The sequence below is a fragment of the Scardinius erythrophthalmus genome (assembly GCF_964197995.2).
Source record: "Scardinius erythrophthalmus genome assembly, chromosome: 11".
In the NCBI taxonomy this organism is placed as follows: domain Eukaryota; kingdom Metazoa; phylum Chordata; class Actinopteri; order Cypriniformes; family Leuciscidae; genus Scardinius; species Scardinius erythrophthalmus.
In genome coordinates this window covers 13109384-13131357 of record NC_138231.1, presented here as the reverse complement: position 1 = coordinate 13131357, position 21974 = coordinate 13109384, and the positions used below count along the sequence as shown (strand labels likewise).

The following is a 21974-nucleotide window of genomic DNA, read 5'->3' as shown; positions in this document are numbered from 1 at the left end:
TAAATAAATTGTAATATAAATATTGTAAGAAACACTTTCACTTGAAAAGTGTAAACCAAAATTAGATATGTCTAAATGTAACTAAATGAAGTAAGTTTAAGTTGACCTACAAAAGTGACTAAAACTGAAATAAAAATAAATTAAAAATAAATAGTAAAATGATATAAATAAAAGCACATAACAAAATTACTAAAACGATTTAGCAAAAAAACATGGTAAGGTAAGGACATCTAGCTTTAGATTTTATTGTTTACATATATATTTCTGCTACAATAATAACAGTATAACTTTTTATATAGTCCTTTTCACACAAGAACGTAGTACTTTAGAGAGCATTTCTAGTCAGAACTAAGTACAAAGTATACGTTTTTCTCCCAAGAGCTGCATATCAGCGAATCCCAAACAAAAATCCTGTTCATCCTTGAGAAACAGATAACTGCCCATGTAAGGTTAAAGCAAGAGAACGATAAAGCACTCAATGAAATATAGTTAGTAAGTGTGTAAGTAACGTTACTTGTAAATATGTGGCAACTTTAGGTCATACACAAATAGAGGTTTACCTATCACAAGCGGGAGGAATGTTGTTGAATACGACACCGAATGACAGAAGGTAAAAAATTATTCAAGCAATAAGAGCTGTTCACTTCACCACTTGCTTACATTGACTCGCTGATGAATTCACTTCCGCCCTTTTAGTTTGCGTAGTTTACTGGAACACGATTGGTGCGGCCCCACAACGCTCAATGCGTACGGATACGAATTCTACTTAAGCTAGTTTGGGAAAATGGCGGAGATCAAGGAAGGGGACGCTGAGCAACTTCACCAGGAGGACGCCAATATAAAAGGCAAAATAATTTGAATTAATAATGATACATTTATTCAACCCTGTTTTGCAGGTTCCTTAAATAACACTCAGCATTTCGAAATGTTGTATTTTATGCAATTTATCCTTAATGCGACTTCAAAACTGCTGAAGTAAACATAGGCCTCCTCATGGAGCTCCACCATAGGACCTAGGTGTAAATAATGTAAATGTTCAAAACGCAAATATTCCTCAGCGCATATCGACAAAGAACTGACATGTCACTAAGTTGCAAACACTTTTAATCAGTCGATGCATTATCTGAGTTAAACAATAAATTATGAATAACTGTAATGTATAAATGTAGCACTGGTCTTACCGCGGAGCTCCGCACCAGGGCCGTTCTGCTTGGAAACATCAGCCTCAGAAAGCGGGATTGGTTACTCCATGGAAATGTACATGGGTTAACATATGAGGGCGCTCCAGTATTGTTGTTGTGGTTTTAAAAAATAAATAGTTTTCTTATTTACAGTGTCTGCAATGCGAGCGATGCGCTGTAATCTATCATACGTCCTGAGACTTTTCTGCAAAACTCAACCTCTAACGTTACGTAGCTAAACATAATCCATTCAAACTTCGTTTTGTTGAAAATTCTACAAATTTATCATTGTATTTTTTTTTTATAAATTGTATTGTTTAAAAGTTTAACGTTCATTCTCCCATTTCCTAGGCTGTCAAAATTATGTAATTAAAAAGTTTATAAAAAAAATCTAAATTATGACATAAATATGATAACGAGTCGTAATTATTATAAAATAAAATACTTTTTATGCAATAATTTTAACTTTATCTCATTTTAACTTAACTTTATAATTATGATTTATCAAAGCATGATTTATTTTTCTCATGTGACCAAATCTAACCAATCCAAATTGTTCACAAAATAAATCCTACAATTATTATTATCCTGAATTTAATTCTTTAAAATATCCTAATTTTAAATGTGAATTATTTTCCAGATGTATTTTCCAATTTTAACATCAAAAGTCTTGAGCTGGAACAAGGGTGAAACAATAACAATTCTCTCTCTCTCTCTCTCTCTCTCTCTCTCTCTCTCTCTCTCTCTCTCTCTCTCTCTCTATCTATCTATCTATCTATCTATCTATCTATCTATCTATCTATCTATCTATCTATCTATCTATCTATCTATCTATCTATCTATCTATCTATCTATCTATCTATCTATCTATCTATCTATCTATCTATATATATATATATATATATATATATATATATATATATAAGGCTTTAAAAAAAATTAAGGCATTGTACCAAGGCAATTTTAATGTGGTATTCATATGACAACAACAAAGAAGTTGTTATAATAAAAAATCAACCCCGGGACATACAAATGACTGTTAGTCGAAGAAAACCCCAATTGATTGTGATTGTACAGTAAGACCAGTTGAATGCAATTGTAATTTTCATCAATGCGAAATATATAATATTTTTAATTTATTAAATATTTAATTAACTAATGATATTTTCATAAAGGAAAACTCTTTCATCTTTAAGTTTGCTTCAATATACAGTATTTTGCTGAAGTGTGAATTTGTTTGTATTAACAGATACTGGGACTGATACCAGTAAGATCCTCGCTGAATCTGTGGAGCGTGAGCAATTGCCAACTCAATCAGCAACTACTACTCCAGTGAAAACAGAGGACAAAAATGGACAAGCATCCTCCACTGTCGTGTCAGGTAAATATTCAACAGTATATGATGATTATCACACTCCTCTCTCAGCATTGTTAAATCACTGAATTAAAATCATCTGTCTCTGTTTCAGAGAGACATGTGTCTATTCAAACCACCCTGGAGGGGCTCGAAATGCTTGTGGATTTAAATGGAGGTACTTAAACCAGAAGTACCTGTTTATTCTGTCTGTTTATTACAACCATCAGCAGACCACTTGAATCTGAAGCTAACAAATATCTCTGTTCATTGATTTTGACAGCCGGGAGGAAGTCTTGTCCATTGTGTCCAGAAGAGAAATTTAAGGCCTGTTACAGTCATAAACTAAGACGACATCTGCAGAACTTGCACTGGAAAGTTTACGTGGAATTTGAAAGTAAATGGTTCCCTTTGGCAGCTCATTTTCTTTTCCAACACACATCTGAAAGCTGTTGCTTCTGGTTAGCAGCTAATTCATGCGTGAAAATTTTGCTCCTCTCCTGCAGGCCAAAGGATGTGCATCTGTCATCTGCCTTGCCGACAACTCAAGTCCAGTCTAGGCTCTGACCAGGTAAGATGACGTGTTATGAAGTGTTTCTTCCCATACACATCCCATGGCTGTAATTATATTGACAAAAAAGCCTTTCTATTCTAAAGTGAACATAGAGATGCTGATTAACTTTATTTAGAATGTATCAATTTTATCCTTAGCTTTGCGAAACCTGTTAGTTTACAATGATTGAACCTCCTTACTATATAGATAGATAGATAGATAGATAGATAGATAGATAGATAGATAGATAGATAGATAGATAAACGTACCACACTACCATAGAAAAATTGCTCACCAATGCTGACCCCAGCCGTAAATATAACTATCCAGCCGTAGCTCTGTTTGCCTGTAGTTGGACAGTACAGATAGATCGAAAAGCTTTTGTGCCAGTTTATCAGGAAAAATTATCCTCTTGAATTAATCCATTTATGTATTTGCTCCCCTCATCTCCAGACTCAAAGCAGACTTGTGGCTCACTACCACTGTGTGGTTTGCTCTGTCACTATTGCTCGCAAGACAGACATGATCAGTCATCTCAAACGCCACTTCAACAAGGGTGAGACAGAGGCCAGCTATTCAGGCAGCTCAGATGTACCCTTTGAACAACCTGGTGAGCCTTTACTCTATTGCTGTTTAATGTTTTATATGCTTCCTCGTTTGATGTGCTTTACTGACATGACTGATAATTGTGCATTTGTGCTGACAGCGCCTCAGAGGGTGAGAACCGCTCTGAACCGCATGAACAGGATGCCGGTTTGTTGTTGTGGAATAATGTAGATGTTGGGATTGTTTTCATAAAAATAATAGTTCCATTTTTTTTGTGGTATGTCCTTTTATCTTGTGCCTTTTAACCTTTTGAATTTTCAGGTAGGGTAAGAAAGAATAGGCAGGCTAAATCCAACCTAAACCATACAGCATTCAGCCGCTCACAGGATGAAGTTCTTCAGGAGTGATATGAAAGATCCCCTTGTGGTTCATGTTCAGGCCTTGGCCTTTGCTTTTTAGTTTAAAGTAAGAGACTCCTGTGAGACACAGGAGGCGGTTGTAACAATAAAGTGCTTTAATTCGCTACAACACTAAGCAATTAATTAATTCAATTGCATATTAAATCCACTCATTAGGGTATTTATGTAGGCAGCATCTGAAGTAGTGTTGTCACGATACTAGAATTTCTAACTTCGATACGATACCTTAAAAAATATCGATATTCGATACCACGGAGAAAAAAACTGCCACAATATTAAGGGGGTATTTTTTTTATTTAAAGCTGAATATAACAAGTCTAGAACATGACAATGAGGTATATTTTACAAAAATGTCCTGAGTTCTATCTGTTCATATTTTTTCATTGGACCAGAGCTAACATGAGCCGTTGTATTTTTATTACCTACTGTTATCAAAGATTAAAATATACTGTAACAAATGCATTGTTTATCGGTCATAAATGCTGGTTAATACATTAACGTTATTTGATGAACAGATTTAAACACAAACGTGCGTGCATCACACGCAAAAACAATGCTCACTGGATCGACATGACCTAAGTCAAGTCACCTTTATTTATATAGTGCTTAACAAGATTGTGTCAAAGCACTTAACAGTATCAAATTGGAGGATAGAGTGTCAGTAATGTATAATAATAAGATTAAACATTCAATTTTCAGTTAAAGGCATTTCATTATTGAATTCAGAGATGTCATTCTGAAGAGCGTTGTACTCCTCAGCCTTTTTACAGGTTTTTAAGGATGCTATTCCTCTGCATTTAGTCAGTATTTACCAAATTATTTGTCCGCATTGATTCTCTTTCTTTCTCAGTCCCAGGTGGACAGGCTTATGAGATTATGAAAGAACTGGGCACCAATGTCCAGCTCCTGCCCAACCACACCACACCCCAGAAGACAGACACCTACTTCAACCGCAAGATGAAGACGAACAGGTTGGAGAATTTTTTTTTTTTATTTGACGAATGACTCGTTATGAGATTTATGTGTACCTCTTAAAAGATTAATGTGTAAACCCACATTACAATAAAATAATGATTTGTACTTTAACATCTTAAATGTAACTTTGGCTGAAGTTATACTTAATATACTTAATATTTTATTTCTGTTTATATAAATATATAATATTTAGACAAATAATACAAAAATAGGCCTACCTATGGGTCATGGACAACCTGTTGAAAAGTCAAAGTCAAAAAATGACCCCCAAAAAATCCTTCATACTCTTATTGTGCTGATGATTTGATGATTGTATCACACTAAAATGTGATTGTTGTAGGCAGCTGGTGTTCTGCTCTCTTGCTGTTCTTGCTGAGGAGAGGAATCCACTCGAATGTCTCGATGCCTTTGGAGCGACTGGTAGGATATTTACTGTACAGAAAGAGCTAACATCTCATGATGATAATAAATAGCACCGCTCAGTTTTTGCTCCGAATGATTTGATAAAAATGAAAGGGGCATTGTATACCTATTTGCAAAAATTTGCAACATTGATCCTTTTTGTAGGTATCATGGGTTTGCAGTGGGCAAAGCACCTGCGCAACTCTGTAAAGGTTACTATAAATGACTTAAGCGAAGCTTGCGTGAAGATGATTAAGGAGAATTGTCATCTGAACCACATCCGAGTAGAGGGCACTCGTACGGGCCGCCAGCTCGACGGAGCGGGAGATGCAGACTCGCCCATTGCCTCCGTGGAGGTGGTGAAGATGGACGCCAATGTCATCATGCACCTGAGACCCTTTGACTACATGTGAGTGAGAGACTGATGGTCATAATGACTAAAAACATTGTACCCATTATAATTAATTGCATTCTTGTTTTTAAATCAGACACCTTGACCCATTTGGAACGGCTGTAAACTATCTGGACGCTGCTTTTCGTAACGTTCGGAACCTGGGCATTGTCTCTGTGACGTCGACAGACACCGGTTCCCTTTACTCTAAATCCCTGAATGTGACGCTTCGACATTACGGTTGCCAGATAGTCCGAACCGAGTATTACAGGGAACTCGCAGCGCGTATGGTATTGGCATCAGTGGCCAGGTGGGCAGGTCTTTCTGAAATGAATCAGCATACACCTATTTATTTTATTACACAGTTTGCAAACCGTCTTGTTAATGCATGTCATTTCAGGGCGGCTGCGCGCTGCAACAAAGGGATTGAAGTGCTGTTGGCCGTAGCTCTTGAGCACTTTGTCCTCGTGGTGGTGCGAGTTCTTAGAGGGCCCACCCAGGCAGACGAGTCCTCTAAGAAACTGCGGCAGCTGTTGCACTGCCAGTGGTGTGAAGAAAGGGTGTTCCTCAAGCCAGGAAGCATGGTGGAAGGTGAGAAAGCACTTGTACAAACAAACAGCTGCATCCTAATAGTGTCCCTGTTGCCTAAATAGTCAAGCATGGCAACCGTAATGGCAAGGTCATGGGTTTGATTCCCATAGAATGCATGAACTGATCAAATGTGTAACTGCCAAACCCATAAATGTAAATACATGTTCTTGCTTGTGGTATATACAGAAAGCCTGTACAGACAGCTGCCCTGCCAGTGCCATGGGAGTATGCCAGGAAAAACCGCAGTAGAGATTGGACCACTTTGGTGAGATGATTTTTGTTTGTTTACAAAACAATTATAATGATAATGCTTAAAGGAGAACTCCGGTCAATTTTAACATTGAGCTAATTTTTTTGTAAATTTGGAGTGCTGTCAGTACAGAGAGCAACGACAAAAATCGGTGTTGCCTACACCGTGTTATCCTCTTTTTAAAATTTGCACCCTGTTGACTTCAATGGGGCAAGTTTTAAACCTGCTTTTAGCCTCTTAACATCCTTGATGTGTCATTACAAGTGCACAGGTCATGTGAGTGATTCCTTCAGAGTGATCACGGGTGAATCTGACTGCAGTAGATGTGAAAGATATGAATAAAAGTGATGTTAATTCAGCCAGCGCACATACCTGTATTTTCTTCCTGTTTTCGGTCGAAGTCCACAGTAGTCGATTGTCGAGTTCACGCGCATAGGTTTAGTTACCTATGATCACGCACGTGAACTCGACAATCGACTACTCTGTAGGCAACACCGATTTTTGTCGTTGTTCTCTGTACTGACAGCACTCCAAATTTACAATTTTTTTTTTAAATTGACCGGAGTTCTCCTTTAATTCTTTCATTAATGACTGTCATTTTTTTATCCTTTCCATCCACCAGGGCCGGTCCTCTGTTTAACACTGGATTTCTGAGGCGGATGTTGGTGGCAGCAGTGCAGCACAATATGGAAGACATCCAGCCTCTGGTGAAGACACTCATTTGTGAAGCTGACTGCACCACTCTCAAGCCTTTCCCTGTCCCGGGATTCTCTGCCTTCTCCAACCAAGGTGTGTTTGGGTGTGCCAATCAGTTTTTGCCCATCTCTGTTTTTTCAGTAATCTTCTGGTATTCATTATTAAATACAACATGGAGATGATACATCTGAGCTTGTTTTTTCAGCATAACTTGATTTTTGCCTTGTATTTTTTTTTCTAGTGGAGTGTGGTGTGGTCATAAAAACTTTACAGAAGGTTGAAGAGGCGGATACATCTGACCAGTCAGGTATTTGTTGCTTTGTCAATGTCTTTTATCTGCTGTTCTCTGGGATTTAACTGTTCCTAGGTTATCCCAGATTAATGGTTTATGGTAGAATAAAAACTAAAAATGGATTAATTGCATAGAAAATAGTGTATTTTCTTTGACTTTTTGTGTTCAGGGAAAAGAAAGCCCACAGGGGAGGACTGTGGGAATGTGCTGAAGAAAGTCAAATCAGATACATCTTTGGAGCATCCAGCGTTCTACTACAGCATCCATCGGCACAGCATCCGCGGCATGAACATGCCTAAGTTAGTCAGCGCAGACTTCTCCATACACTGTCATGTATTGATGTACAATTCATAATACATGTAGAATCTGACACTGAGGTTTGTTCCTCTCTCTCAGGCTGAATAAGTTCCTGCAGTATCTCACGGAGGCCGGGTTTAGAGTGAGCCGCACACACTTTGACCCAACGGGCGTGCGGACCGACGCCACCCTGACACAGTTTAAGGAAGTGCTTACAAAATACAGCGTGCCTACCTACTCATCCGCCCCTCAAAGCAACGCTGTCAGCTCAGATCGACGTCTAACTCTCTGACTTTAGAGACTGTGCCCGTTTGAGTGACCGCACAGAGGTCAACTGTGGCTATTTTTATTGATGAGTTTTCCTGTTTATTTTAGAAACTTGAGTAATTTCTGGACAAGAAACATTTTCATCTGAATTAAAAGGGTTGTTTCAATTTTGTTGATGTTTTTTGTGGATTGTACTGAGGCTTTGACCCATTAAAGGGCATAATAGTGTTTGAATAATCAGTCTGTGTTGACGGTTATGCAGTATTGACTTTTATTCTTTGGTTTTTGAATTTTGAATTTCTAGAAAATATTTATAAAGACTCTGTCAAAGGGTAATATTTAACTTACCTGATCTGATTTTCTATTTCACTTCACTTTTGCTTAATTTTTTTTTCCCAGATTGCTAACAGTTGTGCTGTATAACATAAATATATAAACATTTTACATTATGTGTATATTATAATTCATAATTTAAATTTAAAATTAAAATTTATTATTATTAAACATTGACAAAGTGTTTGAGGTGAATCAAAACAAAAACATGTCTGGGCCACGTTTTACCTTAAAAACTACAGAATATTTAGCATATTTGTATAAATTCTTTGATTGCACGTTAATTTATTATTTTCATAACTTTTAAGCAAATTTTCCCCAAGAATTCTCATTATTAATGCATTAACTTTTGAGCTTTTTTATTCAGTGTGATATATTATAGAATTGGGTTTTTTTTTATACAGCAATTAGAATCTACAGAAATGTGCTTTATTGTTATGCAAATGTCACAATGCAAAAACAAATCATGGTACAAATATTTTTTCTTTTGTGTTTGGTGTGAAATAAGACTAAATGTGCTTGAAAATGACGTGTGTGTCATCAATTAGAGCCACGCCAGCTTTATTTGTATAGTGCATATCTAGAACTTGCTAAAATGCACTAAAATTATCTTACTGGTATGACAGAAACTGTTCGTGGTAATAAACCTTAATGGAATCAAGTATGTCTAGTATGTCACACATGTATAGTATTTCACAAACAAAGATGTAACAAAACATACCATGGTTCTTCCTTGAAGCACCCTGGAGTCTCTTTCACTGTTACTCTGGTAACTTTTATCACAGCTCAGATACTCTTGCATATTCACAGAGAAGCCTGATTTATAAAACGCATATCATATAGCATGTTGTTTTCATGAAATCAGGCTGTGACTGTCAAAACTTAGTGAGCTGCCTCCCTAGACAGCATTTTGGGCATCACAGGTTGTCTAGGTAGACAGCTCCTTTTAAAAGACAGCCCTTGATTGTCCTGATGCAACAGTTTCATTCATGCCACTCCCACAGTCCTGTAATATAACACCTGCTTTCAGATTCTCCCTCAGAAGTGAATGCAGAGACATTGAATCAACTTCACCAGAGCAAAAGAGAGCTCACCTGAACTAAGCAGAGCAGTATGGGAACATCATCCAGCTTACTGGATGAAAATAAATCCAACTACATAAAAGGTATGTGTTTAGGAACTTTATGTGGCCATTCTAAGTGGTGTGGCATATAGTTTATGAGTGTGGAAATAGCAGTAATGTTTGTATGTCTTCGATGCTCTTAAATAATACTAATAGGTTGCTGAAATGTTTCACTATACTGCAGGGATATGGGCAGAGAAAGATGGTGGATGTTTCTGAAATTGCAGATTGAAATGCATGAGATGTTTTCTATTGTCCTAAATTGCATGACCATTTAGTGTTAGAATTTTTTTTGAATTTGGACTTGTAAATGACTACTATTAGTGTCCATTAGATCACTGTAGTCACTCTACCCTCTCATCTGAAAAGTGAGAGGCAGAAACCTGTTTGTTTTCTTCTTCTTGCCATTTCAAACTATGGGTGGAGGTTTTTGGTGTGTGTCAGAGATTAAAGGATTACAGTCAGCTCTGCTATTTGCTCAAATGGAAAAACAGCCAGTGTTTGCAATTCATATCTGTAGTTTGTAAAGATGTTAGCAGACAAAACGTGCCGAAAGAACATTACAGCATTAAGCGTATTTTCGGAATGTGTTTTTTTATACCCCATTTCATTCACAGAACTCAGTTTGAATTTTTAATGAAAAGCTCATTGTCCGGAAACGGGAACATGTGAGCCTGAAAATTGACAGGTGATAATTTCATTCAAAAAGGTTTGCTGAAGTCAGCTCCCAAAGATTGTAACCGCTATAGGGGGCATGTCTCCCAAATTATTCAATATAGAAGGATTATTCATTGGCTTGCAAAGTACCAATAGTATTTTGATGTGCATAACCTAATGTAAAATCATTACATTATTTCAGCCCCATCACAATAAGTTGAATTATAATTTGTATTTTTCATATCTATGCATTTAACATACATTTTTATTCAAAGCTATTCACAGAGCATTCAAGCTATTTGACATTCCCAGGTAACTGAACCTTTGACTTTGGAGCTCCACATGCTACGCTCTACCAGCTGAGCAACACAAACATTTACAGATTGTTATGTCAATTCTGATAGTATCATAGTTTCTGTTACAAACCAACAATGGCTTTAACTAGAAAATATTGTCACATGACACCACACTTTTTACAGTCAATATTTTTTAGTTGCACACGCCGAGAAAACATGCCTTTTTTGGGAGCTTGACGCAGTTAATGTAAGTATAACGAAGAGTAACAAAACCGTTGATGGGCCCCATTGACTTCCATAGTATGGAAAACAAATACTATAGAAGTCAATGGGGTCACATCAAATGTTTGGTTACCAACATTCTTCAAAATATCTTCTTTTGTGTTTAGCAGAAGAAATAAATTCATACCGGTTTGGAACAACTTTAGGGTGAGGACATGATGACAGAATTTTCATTTTTGGGTGAACTATCCCTTTAAATCTGTCAGATGTGACTCTAGTTTTAGTATTATGTTAATTATGTCATTAAAACACATGGGAAACAAATGGGATCACTTCCTGAGAATGAGCTGACAGTAAACTCAAGTGTTGTCATTTCACACCTTAGAGAGTGTGTTGTCAACAGCTGCTCATTGTCAAGGAGTTTCTTCTTTCTTTCTCACACACACATGTAGAGGTGTTTACGAACATTCCCTTGTCAACCTTGTACTCTTGCTGAAGTGTGATGATGTCTGTGTTGAGATATGTTCATACAGAACTGGCTTTGCAGGCCATGCCATGTCACAAACGTCTATTGTTGGCAAAGTATCTTACATGTCAGAGCTCAAGAATTCAAGACATCTCAAACTACAGTTCCTTCCAAAACAATGAATCTCTCTCTCACACAAAACAATAGTTTTAAGAAGACTGCATGAAGAAATGCACACTGGCGAGAGAGTGAAAATAATGACAGAGCGGCTTGTTACTTTCACTACATTGTGAAATATGATGGAAGTGAATGCCGTAGCTCTCAGCTGTAGTCTAAATTTATCTGTTATGTAATGTAAGGCTCTAAAATTGTATAAACATTTAAAAATGAGGAAATCCAAAGAAGTAGAAACTCTCTCTACAAGTGGTCATTCTGGTTTAGGTGTTAAATCCTAAAGTTCAGTCTGTTTCAGGAAAACAGAACGTAATTCTGTGGGTAAATCTATGGGCGCAGTGTTATAGCTGATTCTTTTGTTTATTTTAGAACGACTTGAATACTGTACTGACCAATCAGCACCCAGAATTTCCAGAACTTTCCATTTCCAATGATATAATAACACTTGTAGTATTAAATAGCCTGGAGATCATTCATATACCATGCCTCATGTAAGTCATGTTTATGTGGTATGTTATGTTCTCATGCCACCAAAATGGAATTTAAACATGTATTATTCTACATTAGATCTATGAGGTTTGAAAGTAGGGTCCTCACAAGAATGTTGAAATGAAGCAAGGAAGTCTGATTGGCTGTTAACACATTAATATTCTCTGTTCACTGCAGTATTGTTCAGCTATTTTTGTATGTGGTCCTGGGAAAAACACAATTAACTAATTTAGACAATCCGCTGTGAATTTCCTCTCCACTCACCTTTGGTCTGTGCCTATTTTGGGTGATGTACTGCCATCTGTTTTTACACATTGGACACATTGATGGAGTGTTCTTCTCCAGGTGAAGTGCTAAGTGGAATTAAAGCAACACTAAGTAATATTTTTTACCTTAAAATAATGTCTCCAAAATCGTATCAGTGGTTCATCAAGTTGTAACAGGGTGAAAGGCACTTCTGGATTCGCTTTGCAGCCCTATATCTGCTATAACCACACTTTGCAAGTTTGCCAAACCGGGTCGCGTTTCTGTAGTTCGAATGAGACATAAGAAAATACAATTTGACCTGCTTTACGTCAAGCGCTACAATAGTCATCATTTAGTTTTTCTTCGTTTCTGATGTCGCAATACATCCTACTTTCATAAAATCATGTAACATACTCTACCTTGTCTGTGGACATCGTTCATTCCAAAGCCGGTGCTAGATAAACAGTGAGCATGCGTGCGACAGTAGGCTGTGGGCGGTGAAATTATTTACGGTATTATTTACAGCGGTAATGGACAATTCCGCTTCCAACCTGTAGGGCGACCGCAGAGGAAAAGTTCATAAGTGTTGCTTTAAAGAGAGATTTTGAAAAACTCATGAAACATTTTCCTTTAAGGTAACATTTACAATAAGGTTTCATTTGTTAAGATTATAAACTACATTAGTTAACGTGAACTAACTATGAAAATACTTTTAAAGCATTTTCTTTTATTCTTAGTTCATGATCATTTCAGCATTTACTAATACATTTTTTTAAAAGATGTACTATAGGCCTATCTGTTAAAATTATTTAATGGAACTAATCTAATAAGAATAACAATAAACAGTTAACAAAGATGAATAAATACTGTATCAAATGTATTGCTCATTGTTAGTTGATGGGACCTTATTGTAAAGTTTTACTAATCAAAACAACATTCTGTGTGACAGAAAAAAAAACAGCAAAGAGAAGTGGAAGGAAATGTTAGGTTAGCGAATATACCTGAAATATCGTCTATTCAGTAGGCTAGTTACAATTTAACTGATTTATATATGTACGAAACAAAGTTGGGTTTCGTTAAATAAAGGTAAAGTGTAATTATTGCAGCACTAGCATCACCTCTGGAATTGGAAAATGACTGTTTTTGGCCCCAATCTCAGGGCATGAGCTGATGTTACATGCTTACATGATATTATTATTATGATAGGCTACATAGGCTATGAAGTAAATGTATGATCAATGCACGCCATATGAAATCATGATGAGCAAGTAGTATGGCGGCAAATCAATGACAATATTCACGGAGCGCACAGCTGATGCAGGCGCGCGCAGTAAATGACATTCACGAGAGCATAACAGATCTACACGCGAGGAAACGGGAACTCGAGAGCTCATTCAAACTCGAGAGCTCTCTCCTCTGAATATTGTCATTGATTTGTCGCCATAAAGTAGGCAGTTGTTTGTAATTACATGAGGATAAAAAAGACCTGTTTGACTTCTAGTTTTTTAAATATTGTAATGACCTCAGCATTGTTTTGTCTTGCAGGGCAAGTGGATGAGAAATTTAAGAAGTTCGCACCGATTTATAGGAAACAATATTCTCTGGCTTACCTGTCCCAGATCCAAGATGAACTTGAACAACGCAAAGAGGAACGCACACAGTTCCTCAAACAACGGGTAGGAATCAGATCTCAGATATGGATTTAACGGACATATCTGAATTCATTTATTCTTATGAGATCGACACATTATATTTAATTATCCAGGCCCCTCCAGAGTCTGGAAAGGTGTTGTATGAGGAATTTGTCCGGTACTTTGAAGACGGCAGGAAGTGGAAAGAGAGATATATTGTGATGCGTGCCTGTCACGTCCTGGAGTGCCACGAGAGCTATAAGGTATTAGCCATTATTCACCATCTGAGAATGAATATTTGCTTATTGAGGTAATGATAACATTTCCTACCTCTGCTTTCCTGCAGGCGTATGTGAAAGGTGCCCCTCCAACACACAGACTGATGCCTACAGGGGGCACCATTCTGACTACAGAAGAAAAATACATGGAAATGATTGACCAGGCCTGCCCTTGCACCAACAGTAAGTAAAATTAATTAAGAGTAGGCTATATAGGCAGATATTTTAAGTGAGCTAATTTTACACTTATTCAGCAATTGTTAAAGACCAGATAACTTTGAACGAACATTCTATTAATGTTACTGGAAAAACGTTTGTTCATAACTTTGAGAGAACCTTTCCAGCTATGTTAGCCAAAGTTCTGAGAGTGTTCCCTGTTAGCTGGGTAGACAGTCTTTTCAAATTAGTTGGGTTCAACACATGCCATGTAGCATAAATTGACACACAAAAGAAGATATTTTGAAGAATGTTGGTAACCAAATAGTTGATGGGCCCCTATGACTTCCATTTAATTGTTTTCCCCTCCATACTATGGAAATCAATGGGGCTAATCAAATGTTTGGTTAACCATTTTCTTCTTAAAAATATCGTCTTTTGTGTTCAGCAGAAGAAATTTATACATGTTTGGAACAACTTGAGGGTGAGTAAATGTTGACAGAATTTTCATTTTTGGATGAACTCTCCCTTTACAGTAAGTCAAGTCACAATTAATTATATAGCTGAAACAGGAATTTATTTATATAGCAGCTTCACAGTAATAAACAGGAAAACAACAGTGTGAATGTTGTAGAATTCATCAACTATGAAACAAACTCAGTTTCAGTACAGTGAATTATTATTAAGCATCAGTGTTGATTCAGTATAGTTCAATAACAGTGTCAATGTTACAAAGTTCCTGTTATTATCCAGCTCAGCTCAATTCATATCAAATTTCATTCTCATTCAATAGTCTCAGTGCAGTTGAATCTATAATATTACTGATTATTGTCTTTTAAAACCCATTCATTACTGAGCTAATGATAAATGTTATTTGTTTTTAATAGAACATGACTTCATTTCATTTTGGCATAAAATGAAAAATTGACCCAATTTAATTTCTTTATGTTAATGGTATTATTGTGAACGATTCATCCATGCATTACTTAAGAGTTCTGTTTTTGTTTTCTATAAATCATCATCATTTATTTATTGAAAAGATTTATGAAGAACATAATATATAATATACAATAATTTTATACATACAGTAAACATAATGGTGAATTAACGTACATAATGGAGTAAAATGTGATTGTGTGTGTTGTGATGCAGATGTCCAGGAGGATTTCGCGCCCCCCGTGGCGGACATGCCAGGGGAGTACCCAGTTTATCTTAGACTTCCGTACCGCCGAGATTCCTATTTCTGTTTCCGAGATGAAAACTCTCAAGCTGAATTCATCTCGGTCTTATCTGACTGCATTCGCCACCAGAACAAAGGTATGACTTTCACTGTAATAAAAGCAGTGCCAGTGGAAGTTGTGGTGTAAAGAAATAGATCAGCTTATATTAAACGGAAAACATTTGGTCTGTTCAACAGATTTTCTCAAGAAGAAGACGTGTGAGGTTAAAGCTTTCCTCAAAGCCTTTCAGCTCTATAGGCAGGAGAATGGCCAGTATGAATCATGGGATATGCTCATAGGCAGTGATGTGCGGGTAGGTGTCCTTCAACATTAGTGCTGGTTCACATTGACTGCACATGTTGTCTGAAACTTAAACCATTTTTTTTAAATAAACAAGCTAGCTTTTGCTCTTCTAGTATGGCATGGAATGTTCTAGCTTTTGAAATGTTTGGTATTTACTGTGACAGTTATGACAATCTTTATCATTTTTTAAATGGCTGGAACCAAGTTGCAAAACATATTTCCATATTTGGTATAATTAGGCATTTTTCCAAAATAATTTGTTTTCCCCACTAAATGGTAGATTTGAATATAATTAGAATTTTTTTCCCTGTTGTATAATACATACAGTCTTACATGTATTATCTGTACTCAGTCTCCAAAACCCCAAGTCACACGCTGTTACATCAGAGCGTATGTGGAATCTGAGTAATGCTGCACACAGGCAGTTTCACTGTAGTTTCACCTAGTAAAGCCAACCAATGAACTATCGATACACCACATTTGTCAGTGCATCTCACAGCACATATTATTTGAACTTTCTGTTAGAAGAAGTTAGTTCTGAAAGAGCAACATGTGCCATGAAGTGTCCTGAAGCTCACAGTATGAACACTTTTTCTGCAGTTTCCTAAAACTATTTGATACTTTTCTGTGCTTGAATCATGGATAAGGGGGTAAAATCATTGTAAAACTTGGCTTTGATTGGCTTATTACTTTAGTATTTCATTATTAATATTGTTAACTGTAGTCTGTTCATTTAAATACTTTGATTTGGATCGTGTTTGAGAAATGACTGAAGGCAGATCAATGATTGATTTTGTGGTTTTAGGTAAACATATCAGTCTAGTCTGTGGTTTAAGTTTACATAAATTGTGCCACATGGTTTATCACTGCGGTGTTTGCGCTCAATGTTTAAGTCTTGTTTAGCTACAGATGTATGTGTAATATTTCTGAATCTGTGTTTGTTTGTGTGTGTGTGTTTAGGGTCTTGCTAATCTGTTCATGGAGGACTTAATGCCCTATCTGGAGAAAGAACTGCAGCCATGTATGAAGAGCAAAAGGGCAGACAAGAGAAGAGTGTGGTTTGCAGTGCGTCCCTTTCCTGTCCTAGTGATTGTACAAATTGTTTCCCATTATGGCATGGGTTTCTCCAGAACCAGTACTTTATACTTGAAACTTGGGTGTGTGATGTTGACGTACATGTAGGATGCCGCACACCCAAATAGCTTTAGGCCAGGGAGGCCAGAAATGTCCCTTTGGTGTTTCCTTAAGGGTGGGACAAACCAGAAACATACCAGAAACACATTACATTCCATAGCTGTGATTATGGACGTTACAAAAACTTATGTAACAGTTATTAATTAATTGACCTCTGCCATTTGTCTCACAGACAGTTGAAGCTGCTTATTTTCTGCTGCAAGAACATTTAATGCAAAGGCTGACCGCACTGAAGGAGGAGTGCAAAGACATGGTGAAAGAGCAGGAGGCACGCATGCGCTCGGACATGGACCAGATCATCTGCTCAAGAGCTTTCCTGGAGAGCAAACTCAGAGGTACATGATCACACTAAAAATGTGTCAATTGCAAGCTTTTAAGAGCCTTGAAACTGAAAACTGTCACTTGCCAAACATTGATGTACACTACCTTTCACATTTAAAAAAATAAAAATGTATACTTTTATAAAGCAATTCACTTTATAATCATAAAAGAATCCTGAAAAAAAGAAAATTCCACAAAAATATAAAGAACAACAAATGTTGTCAGCATCGGTAATAATAAGAAATGTTTCTTGAGCGCCAAACCAGCATATTAGAATGATTTCTGAAGGATCATGTGACACTGAAGACTGGGGTAATGGAACCATACATTTCAAACATTATATATATCAAAATAGATAATAGAAACTTTAATAAATAGTAGCAAGTTTAATAAAAATTGTAATGTGAGCATACGAGATCTTATCAACCCCAGACTTTTGAACCGTAGTGTATGTATATATAAATAAAATATGTGACCCTGGATCCCAAAACCAGTCACAAGTCGCACAGGTGGCAATAGCCAACAAATAGTCAACATTGTATGAGTCAAAATGATAATTTTTTCTTTTATGCCAAAAATCATTAGGATATTAAGTAAAATTATGTTCCATGAAGATACTTTGTAAAGTTTCCTACCGTAAATATAAAACATTTATTTTTGTGAGTGAATGCAGCACAATCGCCAACATAAATGGACAATTTTAAAGGCGATTTTCTCAATGTTTCGATTTTTTTGCACCCTCAGATTCCATATTTTCAATAATTGTATCTCGGCTAAATATTTTCCTATACTAACAAACAATACACCAATGAAAAGCTTATTTATTCAGCTTCCAGATGATGTATAAATGTCAATTTAAAAAAAAATGACCCATGTGACAGGTTTTGTGGTCCAGGGTCACATATATAAAATATTGTGTAATATAAATATCTCACCAAAATATATATTTCATTTGAATGGCCATCAGTAGAGCAAGTTCGTTTACACTTTATTTTAAGGTGTCCTTGTTGCAGTGTACTTATACATTTAAGTACGGAGTAAAATGAATTAACACTTCCATTAACATGTACTTACTAGGGTTGGGAATATGGTTTGGTTAAGGGTTAGTTGGGTGTAATTATGCATAATTTACTGTTATTACAACAGTAATGTTATACAGTATGTAACAAGAAAGTGTTACCTGCAAGATGTCTTTTGGCCTTAGTTACTCTGTTGTAAAAATTAGTATATGTGGGTGTTTACCATATCTGAGTCTATGTACTGTACCATATTTTTACTCTCTCATTCTGGGTAGCTATGGTAGCTGAGCCAGCAAAAAAATACTGCACTGAGCAGGTGCAGCCTTACCTGCCGGCCGTCTTGGAGGAAGTGATGGGGCCCATCAGCCTGGGCTTCACAGAGGCCCGGGACTTGAGCGAGGGCATGATGGAACAGCTTTGTCAGGACTTTGAGGATGCTGACCAGAGGGAGGAACTCCGACAGGTGAGAGGAGCTAAAGAATTTATGATTAAGCAGCATAAACAGGTCATACATCTTGTGCATTATATTCCATTTCTTAAGCCAAATTATTATTATTTTTTATATTAAAGGTGCTCTAAGCGATGTTGGGTGACGTCACTTCTTGGTGACGTTCAAAGTATTGTCAAACAAAACGGAGGCTAGCTCGACCCTCCCTCCTCCTCATCCCATCCCCTCCCCCTCCCTTCCGTGCTTCCTGAAACAGTCATGAACGAGTCGGAGGCTTTTCCGATGTAAATTCGGGACTTCTCCCTTTCCCTCTTCTTTGCTATTTGTTCATCGGAACGTTGTCTCTTTGGTCGTGTGTCGGCCATATCAAAATTCAAGAGAATATAATTCTAACATTAGTCGTTGTCTAGGACATCTCTCCTCTAGCTAACTTCCCTCTTCATAATTCTCTCTCCTCCACTCCCCACACCCTCCTTCATGTGCACGCGCACTAACCCCCCAACCCCCACCCCCAATCATTCTTGTCGGTTATTGGCTGGAACACTGTTTGTTATGTTTCGTGGTCCAGGCTGGGCCAGTTTGTTTTTCTTGCTGTTTGTGGAGCCTGGTCTACAGAGACCGTGTTTTTTTACAGTGTGTTCAGGGGACAGGCAGCTAGTGGATAGTGAGGAGATGTTTGCTGTATGTGACAAAAAATGTTTTGGCCTAAAAAACGTGTGACATCGCTTAGAGCATCTTTAATACTAGCCTTTATATTAAAACAACTCTTCTTCTGTTGCTCTCTTTCTTAAGGCTCTGTTTAAGATGAGTAAGGCTAATTTACAGAGCTGTTATGACAAAGTGAGTGGACTGGCAGATCACATCCAAGAGCTACAGCAAACCTTCAACTATTGCATCAAAGGTTTGGCGAACAGCACAGAGATCGACTTAAAACAGGTATCCAAAACTAGTCAACTCCTTTCTGAATTGCTTGCATACACTCTATAGTCTTTCTGTGATCGATTAGGGTTTCAGACGTGTGTGTTGTGTGATGGTTTTAGCTGATGGAGAATCTAGAGTACACCTTTGAGCTGCTCGTGCGAAAGGCTCTGGAGGACCCTTCTATCAACCTCACGATGGCTATGCAAAAGGCTTCGAACAGGGTTCTGAAGGTAAGCATCTAACTTTTCTTTTACAAACACAAATGGCTGTGTCAGATTGCTTAGCTTCATTTAGCTTTGTTCTACAGCAATTCGACTACGACAGCAGCACAGTGAGAAAGAAGATCCTTCAGGAAGCTTTGATCAACATCACTCTACCTAGCATCAAGAAGCATCTGGCCCCATCCTTCAAAGAGGTACATTTGAGATCAGTCGCATAATGACACAGAAATACGAGCACTAACAGCTTAAATATACAAGACGTACATGTTTGATATTTCCTAATAGACTTTTCTTGAAATGTACCTTTAGGAACTACCTAAATTTGAGCAATACATATTCGCCGATTATTCAAACTTCATCAGTGTGGAAAACGTGTACGAGGACATTATCCACCAGATACTGGAAAAGGACATCAGCATGGGTATGTCACATCATCACAACAAGACTACAAGTTTTCTCGCAAAGATGTTATTGATATTAGGCATTATTTAGTACAAAGCACAGTTTTAAAAGTATTAAAATAAAATTCATGCATTTTTGCATGAGGATGATGTCTATGTAAAAAAAGTCCAATCCAATGACATTTTTTGAAAATTTGGGATCCGTAAGATTTTTTTCAATGAAATTAATCCTTTTATTCAGCAAGAATGCATTAAATTGATCAAAAGTGACGGTAAAGACTTTTACATTATTAAAAAAAGATTTCTATTTTGAATAAATGCTTTGAAATTAACTCACTATTTATCATTTTCAGCAATTTATCATTGCCTAAAACATTCTCGAATCTGATTTGTGCTTTTGATTGGCAGTGGTCAAGGAGGCAGCCAGCTTGAAGAAATTCAACCTGTTGACAGAGAGCAGATACAACTTCAGTGTGTCCAGCCTGTCCTCCTCTCCCCCGGGATCTGCACCCAGCAGCCCAGGACACTTAAATACCTCCCCGAGCCTGCGTATGCCCCTGCCGCCCTCCCCGCTGCTGGGCAACGGCATGACAGCAAACAAATCCGTGACTGTTCACTCGCTAAAGTCCGAAAGTAGTACACTGAGCCAAGCTCTGCCTGTCATGGGAAAAATCGGTGATGGAGAGAACAAGACACTCTCAGAGGAGAGCAGTGATGATGGATTTGCCACTGCCGAAACGTCAACCTCGATTACGTCAGCCGAGACTAAACCAGAACTCATAACCACCACAATCGCCACGGATGTCGTTCCCACCCCTGTTATTATGGTAACAGAAGGCACAGAAAGTGCTGGTACTTGTAGTTCACCAAAAGGAGATGCTGCAACTTTTTCAGACTTTGCTTTTGCCACAATAGCAATCAGTCCGATCTGTATGAAAACCTCTGGCTCTGGTGGTGACCCTGCTGAAACGGAGGACAACAGCAAGCCAGCGGTTTCGTCAGATGATCCAGCCCAGATTAAAGCAACGATACGTGATGAAAGCACATATCCAATAGCCGTTTGCTTGTCTATTGAAGATGCAGAAGCTGGAGATATCTATAAAGAGGTCACAGACAAACAAGTTATGAATCTTCCAGAAAAAGCCTCAGAAACCCAGTCTTCGCCACACCTAGAGGAGGAAACCAGGCCCCTGGGCTGTGTGAAGGAGATCCGTGACCTGGTAACGGAGGTTATTGAATTCGAGGAGGTGCTTCAGACTTGCAAAGACATTGGAGAAAAAGGTCAAATGTTCGAGGAGCCAGAAGCTATAGTTTAAGATTTAATGACCGTGCCAGTACTTTACTCAACTTGTTCACACCTCCATTTTTCTGTGTTAAGAGACAAATTGTACATTTTGAACTTGGTTTCTTCATTGTGCAGGAGGTAATTATAATTTACTATATATATATATATATATATATATATATATATATATATATATATATATATATATATATATATATATATATATATATATATGTATATGTGTGTGTGTGTGTGTGTGTGTGTGTGTGTGTGTATATATATGGTGATATATGTATATATGTATATATATATATATAATATATATATGTATATGTGTATATATATATATATGTGTG

General features: G+C 37.3%; 3 protein-coding genes across 6 annotated transcripts in view; 2 read left to right on the top strand and 1 right to left on the bottom strand.

Annotated features, from left to right (window-relative positions):
• swt1 (SWT1 RNA endoribonuclease homolog) overlaps positions 1 to 1227 on the bottom strand; it is a 32073-nt gene extending 30846 nt beyond the window's left edge. Inside the window, exon 1 of one of the 4 annotated variants that reach the window (XM_081378010.1) lies at positions 1182 to 1227. The gene's annotated coding sequence lies outside the window, so the exon portion shown is untranslated. Of the gene's footprint in view, positions 1 to 560; positions 692 to 1181 lie in introns of those variants that run through there. The other 3 variants (XM_081378008.1, XM_081378009.1, XM_081378007.1) reach the window with 3 other exon arrangements.
• Positions 763 to 9221, top strand: trmt1l (tRNA methyltransferase 1-like). The gene is made up of 16 exons (XM_081378011.1): positions 763 to 845; positions 2431 to 2562; positions 2651 to 2713; positions 2819 to 2932; positions 3042 to 3106; positions 3542 to 3698; positions 4904 to 5024; positions 5369 to 5448; positions 5596 to 5839; positions 5919 to 6131; positions 6222 to 6412; positions 6599 to 6677; positions 7285 to 7451; positions 7600 to 7665; positions 7820 to 7949; positions 8047 to 9221. Exons 1-16 carry the CDS (start codon positions 785 to 787, stop codon positions 8237 to 8239), a joined length of 2076 nt encoding a protein of 691 aa, XP_081234137.1. The 5' UTR covers positions 763 to 784; the 3' UTR covers positions 8240 to 9221.
• Positions 9222 to 9598: 377 nt separating this feature from the next.
• niban1a (niban apoptosis regulator 1a) lies at positions 9599 to 21660 on the top strand. The gene is made up of 14 exons (XM_081378397.1): positions 9599 to 9712; positions 13766 to 13896; positions 13986 to 14114; positions 14198 to 14312; positions 15438 to 15602; positions 15703 to 15818; positions 16769 to 16873; positions 17175 to 17337; positions 18618 to 18805; positions 19583 to 19726; positions 19831 to 19941; positions 20019 to 20126; positions 20242 to 20353; positions 20742 to 21660. Exons 1-14 carry the CDS (start codon positions 9661 to 9663, stop codon positions 21647 to 21649), a joined length of 2547 nt encoding a protein of 848 aa, XP_081234523.1. The 5' UTR covers positions 9599 to 9660; the 3' UTR covers positions 21650 to 21660.
• The last annotated feature ends 314 nt before the right edge of the window (positions 21661 to 21974 follow it).